Here is a 16668-nt window from a genome sequence, read left to right on the forward strand (position 1 = left end):
AGCGAGACATTTAGCCCATCAACAATAACGCTTAGGTGTGAATTAGACTCACATTTGCTTTTAATGTAGTTAAAAATTAAAAAACAGTACTGCAAATTTCCTTGACCTTCATACATTTCTAAAAGCTTATTTAAAAACAAAAATCAGATTTGCTGAAAGAGTTAGCTGTACACTGTCCTTTTGTGCCTTAAAGCTTTATGTCTTGTTGATGATGGATACAATGAAAACAATAATCTTCAGGCGAGGTACAAGGCAGGACTGCACTCAGTGGTGTTAAATGACCTACCTAATAACGGCATTTGTAGAAGCATCAGCGTCCGAGGAGTTTACTAGCAAAATATCTGTCCCTGTAGGTGCATCCTCAGGAACAATGGCAGAATACACATTAAAGGCAAATGTGGGCACGTTGTCATTGACATCATCCACTGTGACAGCGATGGTTCCAGTGCCAGTGAGGGCAGGAGATCCTGCGGGAAATTGGGATAGAGAATGCCAGAGGTTACGAATATCACAGTGTTAATCTGAGGTCTGCCATCTCCGATTTAAAGCCTAATGATTGAACATGTCACGGCCCACAAAGTGAGAAAGCCAATTCAACATACAGGACAGGGTCAGATTTGTTTCAAAGGCATCTTGACATAAAGTACAAGCTGTGAATGAAAAGGAAAAAAAAACAAAAAAAAAATATTTTTTTAACTCGTTTCATCTAATTCCAGCAACATTTTGTAATACAAGCTCACTGGAAAAAGATGGTCTTGGAACCACTCAGAAACCTTCCTGTAACAATTAGGACCAATTTGAACATGTGGTTGCCTTTGAGAAGTCATTCAAAGGTGGCACACTGACAGCCGTGAAGACTCCAGCCTTCAATTTACTTATCCGCAGAACAAATAGAGTGGAAACAGTGGCAAACCCCAGCTTTCCGCACAGCACTTCCACTGCCGGTCACACCCTGACCTAGGGAGACCTTTCCCTGAACGGGTGGGAAGGTTGCACGGTCTCTAGACTCACACAGCCTTGATTTCCCTGTAGAAGCAAGCATCACTAGCAGCAAGTAACTTTTCCTTTGTCAAAACTGGAAGAAAAAAAAAAAAAAAAAGACACTGAAAAATTGTAGAAGTTCATGCTGGGTTTAATAGTTTATTGCTCTTGTTTTGAGCCAACGATCAGCAAGACACCTTCTGCTAACTAAATTCTTCACTGAGGGTCCCTGAAAAAATGGGATCCTGTTATTCTTTGAATACCTATCAAAAGTGTGTGTGTTGAGACGGGGGCAATAAGAGAGAGGAGCTCAAAACTTCCATCATACAGCACTTTTACTCAAAAGACAGATGATGACCATGCCTGGTTTACCCAAGATTGGATTCCTTCCCCCCTCAATCTCAAAGACATACAATAATTCATTATTGGCTGGACTGAGGAAAAAGCAACGCTAATGAAATGCTTTGGGCCAGCACCCCGGAGACCGGTTTGAGTCCTTGCTGAAAGGCAAGTTTATTACACTGAACTGTCACTTGATAAAACACAGGCAAGTCCCCGTGTGACTGCCCTAATCCCTCCATCCCAGCAGATGATCGGGTCACTGCTGCACAAGGTTACTGCTGGGCCTCAACATCTCAGGGCTCAGGGCCCACATGGTCCTGGCAAGGGCTCCAGACACTGAGCTTCTGTAGAAAAGAGCAACTAATGACCTCTTTTTTCCCAGTTTTAACCCCTGCAGGCTTAAGGAGCATCACACCATCTCGGGGAGGAGCTGGGAGCAGCTTCTGCAGGGGAAGGAGGTTTCCCACCACAAAGCAACTCAGCATAATGTGCAGACCAAACGAACGAGTGTCCAGTGGAGACGAGCTATAAATCTTGCAGGGCTCACTTACAAGCCTGCTGATGGGACAGGCTGGACCACAATGCTGAGGAAAGAACATGAGAGCCAGAGAGGATAGGTTTCACGCCACGGCCGCGCACAATGGAGCCTTTTCTCTGCTCTGTTCTGAGGTAATTCATTCTGCCAATTAATATACTTTCAGCCTCGAAGGTTACATTAAGGCAGACTCTTTTTATTATTTTTTTTTCTCAATCTTGTCATTCAGCCAAACACTTATAGATAGAAAGGGCTGCAAAAGTGTTCCCGATTGCTGAAATATTGCCCATGGAGTGTTTATTATTACTGCATTAAACGAAATGGAGTCCTCAGTGGTATTCGCTGTGTGTGTCATCAAGCTCTGGCCTTCCAAACACATTTAATCGACATCCATCTCACAGCTAATGAAATGAAAAGCCGAAAGTTGTTAAGTTTCACAGGTGATAAAACAAATTATGCATAATTCAGAGATTAATATTGGGTAAGTCCTATTCAAAGAGCATCAGTAATGCAACGCAGCCTGGTAAAGAAAGCAAACTTGCAGCTAAGCCCTGAATCTCATTGTTTTAAATGTAATTGCTCACTCAAAAAACCAACGCTGGAAAATTTGATGTGTTGAGTTTCTTCACAAAATGAACCACAGTGGAAGCTTCTCTAGAAGGTGCCGTGAGACATAACACAACACTGGAGAGGTGGGATCAGCTCAGGCTCATGCCAGTGGGGTACTCTGCAGGCTGAAAGGGGCTGGGGCTCAGTGCCATGCTAGCTGCATTCACAAGACTTCCCATCAGCATGCGGAATGGAAAGAGGACGGTCCATGACTGCTGGCACACTACCACATGAACATGCGCTACAAGCAACATGCTGTGATGGGTTGTGTCTTTCTCCTGCATGGCTATTAAGTCCTTGATCCCATAATGGAAATGGTCCTGTAATAGAAAGAGATGCCAGATGTGGATATTTTCCGGCTCAGTTACACCGATAGCAGCAGCTTTTGATTCACTATTTGCCTTCAACCAAGCAGCAGCTTTTGGTTCGCTATTTGCCTCCAACCAACCTCAGTCTGATATCCTCTGTGAGGAACATGAATTTGTAGGGTACCAAGCAGTTGTTCCAAGGGTCAGATCCCAGTCCTGCTGAAAGCCATGGAAACTTAGCTGCAGACAGCCATCAGGCCTGGTATTTCAGTATTCATCATACTTTTAGGTTTAGATATATCCAATAATCTTCAAAGTTTTATATATATATATATCCCTGTACTCTCTTTTTGTTCACTTATGGCTTCACTCCATAACTGTTACCTGTCTATATATTCCTTATCAATGCAACACACTCATCAAAATCAGAGCACTTGCATAAACTAGAATGGCAAATTTGGCTCTTCATAAAGCACTTGATGGCCATTACTTCCCCATTGGGTGTATCTACAAGGCATAGCACAGGATGGGCACATTTGTATTAGCCTTAGAGAAGTGAATTTACCAGCCAAGGTTGAGCACCATACTAATAAAATTAGCTAGGGTAATATAAGGAACCCAGATCTCATTCAGTGCTAGCTTGTGGCTCGAAGTATCCCAGAAGTCCAATTCAGCTGTTTGCAACATCCTAAGTCACCATTCTTCAGTTCAAAACCAAAAATCATTCTCACTTTACTTAGATGGAAAAACTCACACATCTACGTTGGTTTCTCATCTATGTAGTTCTCCAAGTATACCTTTTTTCCCCTCTAACTAAAACATCACGTCCACAAATTTACTCCTTTATTCTATTACACTGAAAGATAAAGTTGCAATTTCACAGAGTTCTTAAAGCTTGCATTCACTTGAAATTAAACGACCAGCTCACATTTCTGCAGTTACTGAGAAATATAAGAAGAGGAAATTACAAATGAAGTAATTTTCTATGGAAAAGAAATAGCTTGGGGCCAAATTCTACCGTCCTCAGTGAACTTCCAGTGAAAGTTCTGCTTGCATAAAGACCACAGAATTTGGCCCCTGGTAATAAGTAGGTTTCATAAAATGTAGATGTCATATTTGTGGTGAAAGAAGTACTTTCCATGGTCAGGCTGAGTTCCCAGATTTCTTAGTTTTGCTTCGATAGCAAATCTTCCTCAAGTCAGTTATTCCAATTATGTTCGAGCATCATCCTTTTCTTTTCCTTTTCCTTTTTTTTTCCAAACTGTGTTTAACATTTTGCATAAATAAGTGTAGTAAATTTTGTGTAAATTCTGCTCTATTAGCCAAACACTCAGGATGCCCCCATTTTGATAAATCAGGCATGATTACAATCTACGTAACATTGTCATATGCAGTCACACAAGACTTTGCATACCCCTACAGACAGCTTGGAGTGCCACAAAAGTACTCTTTTCTTTTAGTGAGCTTGCATGAAAATTTCTACCATTTTTTCATAGTATTTTGGACTATTTTTCAGCAGTAGTAGTAATTATTTGTCAGACACCCACCTCTTATTTAGAGCATTTCCCTAGAGCTATACTACTAGTTCCTTGAGATTTCAAAGCACAGTCTCTCACAAAGGCTTAAAACATCCATGTTGAAAAAGCATTTTCTAGACAGACGGAGGAATGAAACAGACATCAAATGATTAATAGCCAGAGAACATAAGTTAACTCAGGGAAATAAATGGGAGAGATCAGATTGACTGTTCAGTGACCATCAGATCTTTAAAACTTAAAAGATGGCATCAATATATCATTAATATTATTTTGATTTTCCAATATCTGTGTGCTGTGGTCTGTTTTTATGAACTGAACAGTTTATTTTCTAGGTGACAGCCGTACATATACATTAAGCAGAGAGCCCCACAAATGTCCACACGTCATTGTTGAAATAAAGATTAACCTGGGATAGTGTCAAAATAGCAACGCTGAGTTCAGGAAGAAAATTGCTTCCCACGGATGTTCTTCCAAAAATTTAAGCTTTTTGCTTACATCTGCAAAGTAAACATGTGTCTGGGGACGGAGAGAAGGAGCAGACCTTGGGAGCCTGCTCCTTGGAGGCCTGTGGTGGAGGACAAGTTGCAGGACGAGGTTATGAGAGGCCACCTCGGGCTCATCCAGCTGTGGGTCGCAGCTCCCCTCTCTGTAGGGAATGTTTGAGGAGGTGATGTGACAAAATGGCAGCAGGGGACCACGGGGTGGGCAGGGAGTAGCAGAGGGGCAGGAGCTCTCTTCTCTCTTACCCTCCACTTCTGCCTGCTTCAGCAAGGCAGAACTGGCAGGGATCGCCAAGCACGTCTTCTGCCCCATCCACCAGTCCTCAGTTGTGGCTGCTGGCCACAAAAAGAGGATGATGCTGGAAATGTGCCACTATAGAAGTTAAAACTGGACCTAAAGAGAAGTTAGAGAGTAACTAGAAGTTAGTTGCTTCAAGAAGTTTTGGGAAAAGATGATGTGCTTGGAAATCCTCTAAGCAGTGGGGTACTGCATGGCTTATGGCACAAATTAGAAATAGGAGACTGTGCTCAGAACACTATCCACAAATTGTTTGAAGTTTTAATGGATCCTGGGTTTTGTCTGTGCCATAGTTAGCACAGCAGATAGTAAAACTATCATTCCTTTCAGAAACCAGGAACACAAAGTTTTTGCCAGCGTTAAAATATCGAAATTAAGTGCTAGAAAACTAACAATAAACTTAAGTAAAAAACTAGAGATACACTTTACTAAGAAAAAAAAAGGATTAAAATTAAATAAAATGAATCTAAACAACTAATCCAAACTCATACTGCAGGCAGTTTACCATGTTTTGTGGTAAATTAAACACATCATTATCCTGAAAATTGGAAAGCGATTTAACAGAAGTGGAATTTTTGCCTCACTGAAATGTGTTGCTTTGCAACAAAGCGGATTTCACTTCTGCAGTCAAACACTCAATGAATGAGTCCCAGGGCTAGAAGCTGTATGTGTTATTACAGAGCACTAACTTTTTCACTCAAGTAAACAAGGCCTGTCTCATAATAAAGCAGCCAATCTTTCTAAATGCATTTAAATGCAGATAGAGTGTGCTGAGCCTCACACAAGTGAGGAATTTTAAAATAAACATGCAGATAAAGTAAGTTAAAATGCAACTAATTGATTTTCAGTACAGAAGAGAATGTACTTGAAACATGGATGAGATTTAATTAATTTACCTGGAACACAAGAGTATATGCAAATGAGCAAAATGAGTAGTTAGTTTTACAAGTTGCACCACAAATATTCACCCTTGCTGAATATACAGACTGTACTTTGCTTTCCTCTTATTTGTTTTTTCATACATGCTTTCCTATTAAATCTTAAAAGGAAAAGCTGAAATAAGTGCTTAAAAAGCATGTGTAGTAAGAAGCTTAGAAGTTAGCCCTACTTTCATTCATTTCAACAGATGAATGGCAAATGAAACCACGCATGTGCCCAGTTTTCACAAATTTCTGAAAGTGTCAGATCTGAATTTTAAGATAGATAAGTGGGTACAAAGCAGCAGCATTTACACCTCAAGCTTCCCAAATCTGATTTAACTGAGCTTTCACTTCATGAGAACAAGGCAGCTGCTCGGGTAGCTCTGCATGTCTGCTAGCATCACCCAATGAGACTTTCCATTACTGCATCAGATATTAGAAACCTTAACAACTTCCTTCATCCTCCTAGACTAAAGAAGCTGGGAACAAACAGACATAAATTTGTGAATACATCCATCATTTCAAGTCATCAAATATATTTTTTATATATCTTCACAAGACAGAGTACAGGCTCTTTCATGCAATTACAAGTTCAGCCCCACTTAGATATATACATGTGCACACACATCCTCAGGAATGTTTTGACACCATCTTTATCTCTGAAAAAGAAATCCCTGTCCCAAATAATGATGCATTACGGGCTTCCTCAACTGTTTCTATCCACACAATTTTTACATTTTGATAATTTCCTATTTGAATAACTGCAGTCTATGGATTCTCTAAGCTTTGCAGTTTCAGAAAAGGGGCAACACTGAACTGCAATATGCTATTCAGCTACTTGATAGCTGATTATACTATCAAAAGAGTGGGACTTGTGTGCACAGTTTTAAGTTCCTCAGTGTACGCACATCTTCCCCTGTCCCTTCTCTTATCCTCTGACCTGCTCATCAGAACAAGTTACATGCAGTTGTTTACCAACAGAGAAAAAAATGCTATTACAGAAGCAGACCCAGCAGAACAGAAATAAAGACTGAAAATAAAAGTACAGTATGCCCCAACTTCAAACGGTTCCATGTAACAACCTTGTTCTACACCCATCCACATTATTATAAATTTATAACTTATTCAGCTGAAAAACAGTAGCTGTTATATTCCTCCAGTTTAGCATTTTTCCCCCATTGCTACTTTTGTTTAGCAAACTTTAAAATTGATGAAGGAAAGGCTGAAAGATTCTGGTTGCAGAATGCAGACGGATGCTGGGCTTCTGATATAAGCAGATGGCAGCAACTCGTGGCTGTCAAGTTTTGTTTGCCTTCCACAAAAGCCACAACCATTTATCTCATGTGCTGTACAACCCTCCAACCCTCGACAAACACTTGTAATCTGTTAACATCTAAGGTACAGGTCACTCACTGGGGATGGTGCCTAGAAAAGATCCATGGAGCTACCACAGGTTTCTTTGCAAGAACTGCACTTAATTCCAGAGCAAAAAAGTGCCTTCTTCCAAGTAAGTTTCACAAGAAAAATCCTTAAGGCCAATTTCTCACAACTGAATCATAGAATCATAGAATCATAGAATATCCTGAGTTGGAAGGGACCCTTAAGGATCATCAAGTCCAACTCTTGACACCGCACAGGTCTACCCAAAAGTTCAGACCATGTGACTAAGCGCACAGTCCAATCTCTTCTTAAATTCAGTCAGGCTCGGTGCAGTGACCACTTCCCTGGGGAGCCTGTTCCAGTGTGCAACCACTCTCTCTGTGAAGAACTTCCTCCTGATGTCAAGCCTAAACTTCCCCTGTCTCAGCTTAACTCCGTTCCCGCGGGTCCTGTCGCTAGTGTTAATGGAGAAAAGGTCTCCTGCCTCTCGACACCCCCTTACGAGGAAGTTGTAAACTGCGATGAGGTCTCCCCTCAGCCTCCTCTTCTCCAGGCTGAACAGGCCCAGTGCCCTCAGCCGTTCCTCGTACGTCTTCCCCTCCAGGCCTTTCACCATCTTCGTAGCCCTCCTCTGGACACTCTCCAACAGTTTCATGTCCTTTTTATACTGTGGTGCCCAGAACTGCACACAGTACTCGAGGTGAGGCCGCACCAGCGCAGAGTAGAGTGGGACAATCACCTCCCTCGACCTACTAGCGATGCCGTGCTTGATGCACCCCAGGATACGGTTGGCCCTCCTGGCTGCCAGGGCACACTGCTGGCTCATATTGAACTTGCTGTCTACCACGACCCCCAGATCCCTCTCTTCTAGGCTGCTCTCCAGCGTCTCATCGCCCAGTCTGTACGTGCAGCCAGGGTTTCCCCGTCCCAGGTGCAGGACCCAGCACTTGCTCTTATTGAACTTCATGCGGTTGGCGATCGCCCAGCTCTCCAACCTATCCAGATCCCTCTGCAAGGCCTTTCCACCCTCATTCGAGTCCACAACTCCTCCAAGTTTAGTGTCATCGGCAAACTTGCTCAAAATACCTTCTATTCCTACATCCAGATCGTTTATAAAAATATTGAAAAGTACCGGCCCTAAAATATAATATAATATATATATTATTATATAATGCTTTTAACAAATATAATATAATATAATATAATGCTTTTAACAAGAATATAATGCTTTTAACAAAAACTGGTGCAGGACTGCTTTTAGGGTGCACCTCCATGTTTCCACAGTGCACGCAGTTCTCCAAGGGGAGGCATGATGGTACACACCACCAGGGCCTCTGGTGACTGTAGCTAGATTTAAAGAACAACTTAAAAGAAAGGCACTGGGATTTAAAAAAAAAATATTTTCTTAAAACCACCAAATTACTTATCCTTATTATAAGTTATTGCTGTAAACAGAAAAAACAGAGAAGCTGGCTCCTGCAGGGACTGCTGACTAAGTCAGTTTTTGACTGCTTGTGACTCCTGAATATCCCACAGCGAAATTCCTGTAATGCATGATTTTGAATTATGCTTTAAAAACACCCTTTATAAATAGCAAAGATTAACCAACAGGATAAGTGTTCTGGCCATATGTGCATGTTTTACTGATTTTATCCTTGTAATTAAAGCTTCCTGAAATTGTAGATTTGTTGTTGAAGAATCAGTTAGAGAACTTTCAATTTGTGAGGTGTTATATTTGATTTAGAAAATAGTTTAAGATCATGATGACTGGAAAAGTCTTAGTATTTATCAAAGGCTGAAAATTTTTCCTTCCATAGCATAGTGACTACTTTTGTTATCTTACTGTTTTGAAAAACAAATTATATTCAGCAAACTGAGCACATTTGCAGTAGGATTTCATATAACAATGATGTAAGCAGGAGGGCAAACATTTTACATTAATTTTCATTTCAACTCTTGTTCCGAGCTAATCATAGCAAGATGGATGAATGAATAGATGAGAGGAGTGTAACAACCTCAGAATTACTGAACTAACAGCTCTTGTTTCCTTGAAGTTTTTTATTGACTGCTAAATCCTAAAAATTAAACATTATATTCTTGCTTGGTTTCCAGTTTATATAAATGAATCTTTTTTTTTTTTTTTTTTTCCAAACATACATACCTACTTTTTCCCCCTCTAACCTGCAACAACATTTTAAGAAATAATAATAGTAAAGAAAAAATAGCCAGGAAAACACTGAAGGCATCTTAAATGTCTGACAGTCTTGTTCTCATTCATTTGGATCAACAATGCACAATATTTTTGCTGTACTGTGCAAAACTCAAAGAAAATTAAACTTCCTTAGCATATTTCCGAAGTTCAATTCTCATTTTTTCATCACTGCCCTTCTATACATCCACAACCATTTACAGGTAATCAGCAGACATATATACATGCCAGTCCAACATATATATAATAAAATTGTATTGCAATGGTGGTGGGGCTGAGAGAAGTAGACCTTAAGATCCTACAAGAGATGACACTGAGGATCAAGAGAATATCTAGCTTGTTTAATGTACTTCATGCTGATTTGAGCAGGATTGACTGCTGGTCAAGCTGGTAATCCAAAATCCATAAAGCATGGTGGTACTTTCTGTTTGACCAGTGGCAGAAGGAAACCATTGCCAATGGAACCAGATGTGAACTGGGAACATGGTCACAGTAGAAGCACAAAGGTAGGTGAAATATATTCATGACAGACAAGAGAAGCAGAAAGTGAGAAAGCGAAAAACAAGGGAAAGAATACAAAGCAAATAAGGAACTTTTTTAAAAAAAAAAAGTTTGTATTAATCTTCTTTGGCCTATGAATAAACATTTCATGCTTGAATCCCATTTGTATTTGCTACATATTACAGTAGGTGTCAATGAATCTTTTGTGAATGTGTGCTGACATTCAAGAAACTAAAGACACAATTGAAGAACTTGAGAAAATAATGGTGTTTCACAACGTATTTCACAGCAGTGCAAGCTGTCTAAAAAAAAGCATGGATGGAAATAAAGGAGAAGAACCATCCCTACTAAGTAGATAAGCTATTTGAAAAACTGAGTGGTAAGAGCTCTTTGAACTATGTCTTCCATACAATACAGTACATAGTACAGTCGATCCCAGCTTACCGTAGTTCAACACTTTTATCATTAAAATTTTAAATATTTTCTGTCATTAATCAGATAAATTTGTAATACTGAGTTAAAGATGATGCTAAATGCTTTTATTAAATAAACCCTTTAAAAAGAAGCAGAAATCAGCTTCAACATTTCATGGCACATACATGCCTGGCAAAGCTGTTATTTGTAGTCTTTTCTTTCTTTTTTTTTTTTTTCTCTGTTATTTTTGCAAACAAATACAAGAATATTTTATAAATATTTTTCTGGTAAGAAATCCTGTATAGTAACTAACAACACTGAAATACAGAATATTCCTCTTTCTTTCATTTATAATGCTATATATATATATATACATATATATACATAGAGAAAGAGAGAGAGAGCAAGCAATAACATCATCCACACTCATTATTCATTCTTTCTACAGGGCATCAAATTATATTCATTAATAGATACGGGAATTCTCACGACTATTTTTGATGTAACAAAAGAAGAATATTACCTCTAACCCAACCAAAACCAGAAGACAATGAAATGGAAACCAGTTCATTCAACAACCTTTAGCTAAAAACAGATGATCTCATTTGAACTAAACCTGCCAATGACTTGCTGGGTTCTCTACAATCTCAACACAAGAAATGTTTGAATGGAGAGGCACGTACTTAACTGAGTACTTTTCTAAAAGTAGCAAAAGTATGCCTGAACTAAAGAGGATAAACATGTTAACACACATTTCTAACTCTGCTTGCCTTGTCCAAATAAAATCTGCCATCAGCTGAAGTTGGTCTCAAAGCTGAAGTTCTGCCCGTGATTTTAACCTAAGTGAAAAAGTAACTTTCCTTCTTTTCATAGGTATTTTAGCTTGTGCTGATCAGCTTAAGCCCTTTGCCAATACGAACACACACCTCTCCTGCACCCCACCCCATGGAATACATACACTTGGATTTAGCCCAGAGACTCTCGATGAACTATTTTGAAAAAAAGTGATCTAATAAAGAAGGTTTAACTCGAAATAAAAGACCAAAACCCTCAAATGGTATTCTGGGGCTGGATTACACATCTTGTAGGGCAGTTCTCTGAAGGGATGGGCTAAAGCCTCATCTCCTCTGGGGAGTAAATATGTCACATCGTATAGACATGAATACACTCTCTTCCTTGACAATTACTCCCTGGGGGACATCCAACTGACTTTGCCTTACTCCTGCTGCCTAAACATCTTTCTGAGCCTGTTGGCTTCTAGAGAAAAATTAAAACACTGCCAAGAGTTTCTAGGCTCTCAGAAAGGGTAGGATCCTGCTATTAGCCTCCCACAAGTAAAAAAAGATGCTATTGATTTCCCTCTCTCTCCTGATTTTAGATGATGGTAACACAAAATAAATGCTGCAAACTCCCTGATGAGACTGCTGCCAGTTCTCCTCCAGTGTGCTTCAGAAATAAATAAATAAATAAAATCATGCAAAACTACTAAAACAATAGATTTAGAACCAGTAGCATAATAGTAAAAATAATACAACTAGTAAAATAGCAAAACCAGGCTCAAAGTAGATAGTATTGGCATGAGGAAGAGCTTCCCTAACAGCATGGAAATAAATGGGGCTGGGATAGAAACCAACATTCATTGTGGAACAGCTGTAGCATAAAACAGAGCAGAGAAGAGAGCATTCATTATGTAAACTGCTAAGCACCAAGGTAAGCATATGTCAGCTTCATTTAGCTCACCAATGGCCGAAGTGATGTGCATATTTAGACATAACATATAAAACATGGAAAACAGGACACTTCTAAAGGAGATTTTTGAGTTGTTTGTTTTGAGAGCACCAAGATTTAAAAATAGTTGAATTTGTTTTAAAAATACAACTCACTCTTTTAAGGCAATATCTTTTCACACTGCAGACTGCCTGTTAAGTAGAAACACAGTGCATGCTAAGAAAACAGGATGAGTATAAATGTCTTTAAGCCCTGTCATATAAATCTCACAAAACGTTAACCCTTGAGACTCTTTCTTACTATTACTAGAAAATAAAGAGGCTGAAGTTTTTCTAATTTGAAAATACAGTCGTCCTTTACTTGTCACCCCAAACCAGGAAATACTTCAAAATGTGTCAAACGAAAGAGTGAGAAGAACAATACAACTGCATTGTCAGATTTAATTTGATTTTAAGATTGAAGAGAACCAAAAGCATATGTCAAATGAGAATTCCTGAGAAGGATATAACCTCTATGTTTGGTTGCCCTCCTGCATTCTTGAAGGAAAGAATGCATAAGTTGAGGGCCAACATTTTGTAAAGAAAAAACATATGGTTGTTTTTTTTCCACAGGCCAGCGAGGTATAAGACGATCAACTAACTAAATATATTTATCAGTCCACTGATTTATTTCTTTTAGAACTATCATCTAAATCAGTAAATAGGTTATTTAACAAAATAATTAAAAAACATACAGCAATGCAGCTAATTAGAAACATCACACTGTGATTTTGGTTTTATTGTGGCAACATGCCGTTCTGTTCAACCAAAACAGATACACTGGTTGCAGTTTATTTAAACAGTAGTCCTGGGCAGCTAGCAGGTTTCCAGATGTGCTACTCTACCTCCCTGTGACCAATAAATAAAAGGAGGAGGACTGATGGAATGCTAACATTTTCTCCAGAAAATGGCTCAAAGAGTTAAAGCCCCGGATGATAAAAGCAGCTTCACCAGTCCTTGTCACGCTGCCAGGACTGAATGTTTACCCATTGCTGGGTCCCCACCAGATGGGGTGAAAAAAATAATTTAGAAAGTCTCTTTTCCCAACCATTTTGCCACGAAGAAGGGTAGAGCTAAGCAAAACAAATGATTTATATGGTAGAAACAGTCCTGTAAAGACACATTCAAATAGCTGCACGTAGGTTTCTTGGCGTTTATGTTAGCAGATATTTTGGGGGAGCATGTGCAATTTAAACACTATCGTGTTATTCCACAGTCCATCATTTTGCTTGTCATTGTATTTATAATTCACACACTCTGGTCTACAGCTTGTGCTGCAAGAGGGGCTCTAAATTGGGATGGGTGAACTTTGGGGTTGAATTATGTTTTATTTCTCAAACAAAGCCACAGGTGTACAGCTCCGGAAGATGCTTTGTGCCTCTCTGTAAAACCCGACTGCTTAGAGCAGAAGTCTCCTGAGACCAAGCAGTAAGGTGGAAATGCAAAAGTGAGGGAAGAGGCTGAAATCATGAACCTTTGTGCAGGCTGTGTCATGGAAACTGGGCATGAAGCAGACTGTGTGGCCACAACTCACTGTGTCATCTGCCGCACTCATCTAAGCACCTGAAAACATTTCATCAGTCTTTGCCCTCCCCCAGGGGAGAGGGAAAACTCTGTAGACCCAAGATCTACCTAGAGGACTAGATGGAGGACAGCAAGTCAAGGAATAGCTGGATCAGAGCCAGGACGATACATAGATCATGACACTCGCTTCTGGTCTGAAAATAATCCTTGGGAAAGCATTTTTCCGACAAGTGCCCAATTCCCATCGCTGGTGCAAGCTGTCATGCCAGCATTCCCTGTCTCACCTGCCCAAAACTCTTATGAGCAGCTCAGCTCAACTCTTAATACTCAGTAACTCATGAACTCTTCTCATATGTCCTGGACCAAAATCCAGGCTCCGGGAGAGCATGCCTGCACGGCATTTTGAAGCCTAGAGGCTACTCAGCTAGCACAGGCACCCGATCCCACGCAGCCTAGCTAGCTCATGCTTCACATATGAGGGCTGATGCTTTGCCATGTCGTAATCCTCCATCTGCTACAAATAGACTCAGGGTACATCCCGCCAGTATGTGTTACAAAACCCATAAGGTACGGGGTGAAGCAGTGTGCATGAGCAAAGTGTCTACGCCTTGTAGAAAGACCATCAATTGTTTTCAATATATTAGACTGACACCTCTACAGAAAAATAATTTTTCCATCAACTTCTCCATAAACATTATAAAAGAACTATTAGAACCACAGTCACAAGCTGATGAACTGATAATAAACATAAGTAAGAAATCCTTGATTATGTTTAGGGAGATCAGGAAGACATCCAAGAAGTTGAGAATCCATCAGTCCTTATGTCTAAAGGTGCTTCTAAGCATGTATTGCGTCTGATTCTTTGAAACAAAGGCAAGAATTGGCATAGACTTCTATAGGAGTAAGGTATCATCCTTGAATGTTTTAAATTAGCCAGTGCAGCATATAAAAATTGAGATGTAGATCCTAAAAAGAATGGGAAGTGGGCTGGACGAAGAATTTTGCCCTTGATGTACTACCCAGACATTTCCAGAACTAACTGCATCTGGATGTCTACCACGATTTTTATCTGGAAAAAAATAAAACTAAATAAGAGGCACCATCTATGGGCAAGCCTGTTGCTTGGGCTGCTGAAGGCAACCAGAAAGACTGTTTATTACAGCTAATAAAAGCCATACTCAAAGTGCAAAGTAGAATACCTTTCCCTTGATTTATTTTCGGAGATAATACAGATGTGGATGAATTCAGACACGCCTGCTTTCTTCAACATTTTGGCAGGCACTGCTTTCCTGTAGAGCAGAACAGTTCTGTATGTGTTTCTCACTGAATTTACTCTATGTAAGATTCTGCTGTCTAGGAACAGAAGCATTATCTAACAAATTCAAGCTAAGATATTAGAAAGAAATAATTACATTAGGCAAAGAACTGGACATGCCTGTGAGAATCTTTTCTATAATTTTTTTTCAGCTGCTCAAGAATGTAATATTTAAAACACTTTTCTTACACATTTCACGATAGTGTGACTGCTATAATTTTGGTAGTACAGCCAGAACTACCTTATATAATGAATGTACCAACTAGCAAAGGTCAGTATGTTAGCACCTGGAAATCTATCACAAACCCATACTGGTAGCTTTTAAAACACCTTGTATATTTTAAAGTAATACATTCTTCTTCTGATAAGCTACAACTTCTTTTTAAATGAGGCTTCTTCCTCCATAATATTTTTCTAACTCGGCTGCCAAATGTCCACGGTAGTGCATGTACATTTAACATATGATAATGTAATATATAGTAATATAAAATTTGAGACACAGCTAGACAGAGATCTCAGAGTCTGTAGCTTGGTCTGTTTGTTCCACCTTATTGTGACAACCTCACTCCTTAAGAGGCCTCAAACAAATTATATGCCAGAGTGTTCTTTACCACATAGACTGCTGAACTCAGTATGACTAATTTAAACATAACAGAGATCCCATAGAATTTCCTCAGCATGTAATATATTTAGAGTACTCAGAGTACCTGTTAAAACTGTGGTCCACAACCTGCTTCCATGAAATAAAGGGAAGTTTTGGCATTGACTTCTACAGGACCATGAGATTTTCCGTGGTGCTTTAGTTTAGATAAATCATAACTAACAGTTTTAAATGCTTTCTTTGATAGTATGAATTTAGGGTATGTCTCCAGTCTGATCAAAAGTTACCGTCTAACTTTATTCACAGGGTTGGTAAAAAATATAGCAAGTCATATAAAGCCTATGCATTAGTCAGGTTGTAAACTTTTGCTACTCTAGATAACATACTCTATCTAATATTTAATTTTATATAATTAATTAATTAAATATTGATTGTTTTTAATTATTAATTATAATAATTAATTATAATTAATTAATTAATTGTTTTAATTAAATATTTAAATAAAACAAATACTGTAAAACAGTTAAATTTAAGTTACTATTTAGCAACTGTTTCTGAACACTTTTGCTAGCATCTTTTAATATTGACAAGAGGGAGTAATATCTTGTGATTTAGCATTATGATAACATAGCTATTATTTTATATAAAAGATCTTCAAATTATGCTTGATCAGCATGATATCTGTGTTTTTAAACACAGGAACAAATGAAATATGCTGCTATGATAACATAGCTATTATTTTATATAAAAAATCTTCAAATTATTCCTAATCAGCATAATACCTGTGTTTTTAAACATAGGAACTAATGAAATATGCTGCTATTCTTGTCAGCTACTTAAGGCAAAGGCCCGATGCACACTTCATGAACTAAAATCTCCTCTGGACTAGTTGAAACTCAGATGTCTCCCAACCCAAATAAATATTTT

General features: G+C 39.0%; 1 protein-coding gene across 1 annotated transcript in view; it reads right to left on the reverse strand.

Annotated features, from left to right (window-relative positions):
• The window catches only part of FAT4 (FAT atypical cadherin 4), a 143029-nt gene that overhangs the window by 39334 nt on the left and 87027 nt on the right, over positions 1-16668 (reverse strand). Inside the window, exon 7 of the mRNA XM_027456795.3 lies at positions 287-467. Coding sequence (XP_027312596.3) covers positions 287-467 — 181 coding nt within the window. The remainder of the gene's footprint in view (positions 1-286; positions 468-16668) is intronic.

The sequence above is a fragment of the Anas platyrhynchos genome, chromosome 4, assembly GCF_047663525.1.
Source record: "Anas platyrhynchos isolate ZD024472 breed Pekin duck chromosome 4, IASCAAS_PekinDuck_T2T, whole genome shotgun sequence".
NCBI classification, from domain to species: Eukaryota; Metazoa; Chordata; class Aves; order Anseriformes; family Anatidae; genus Anas; species Anas platyrhynchos.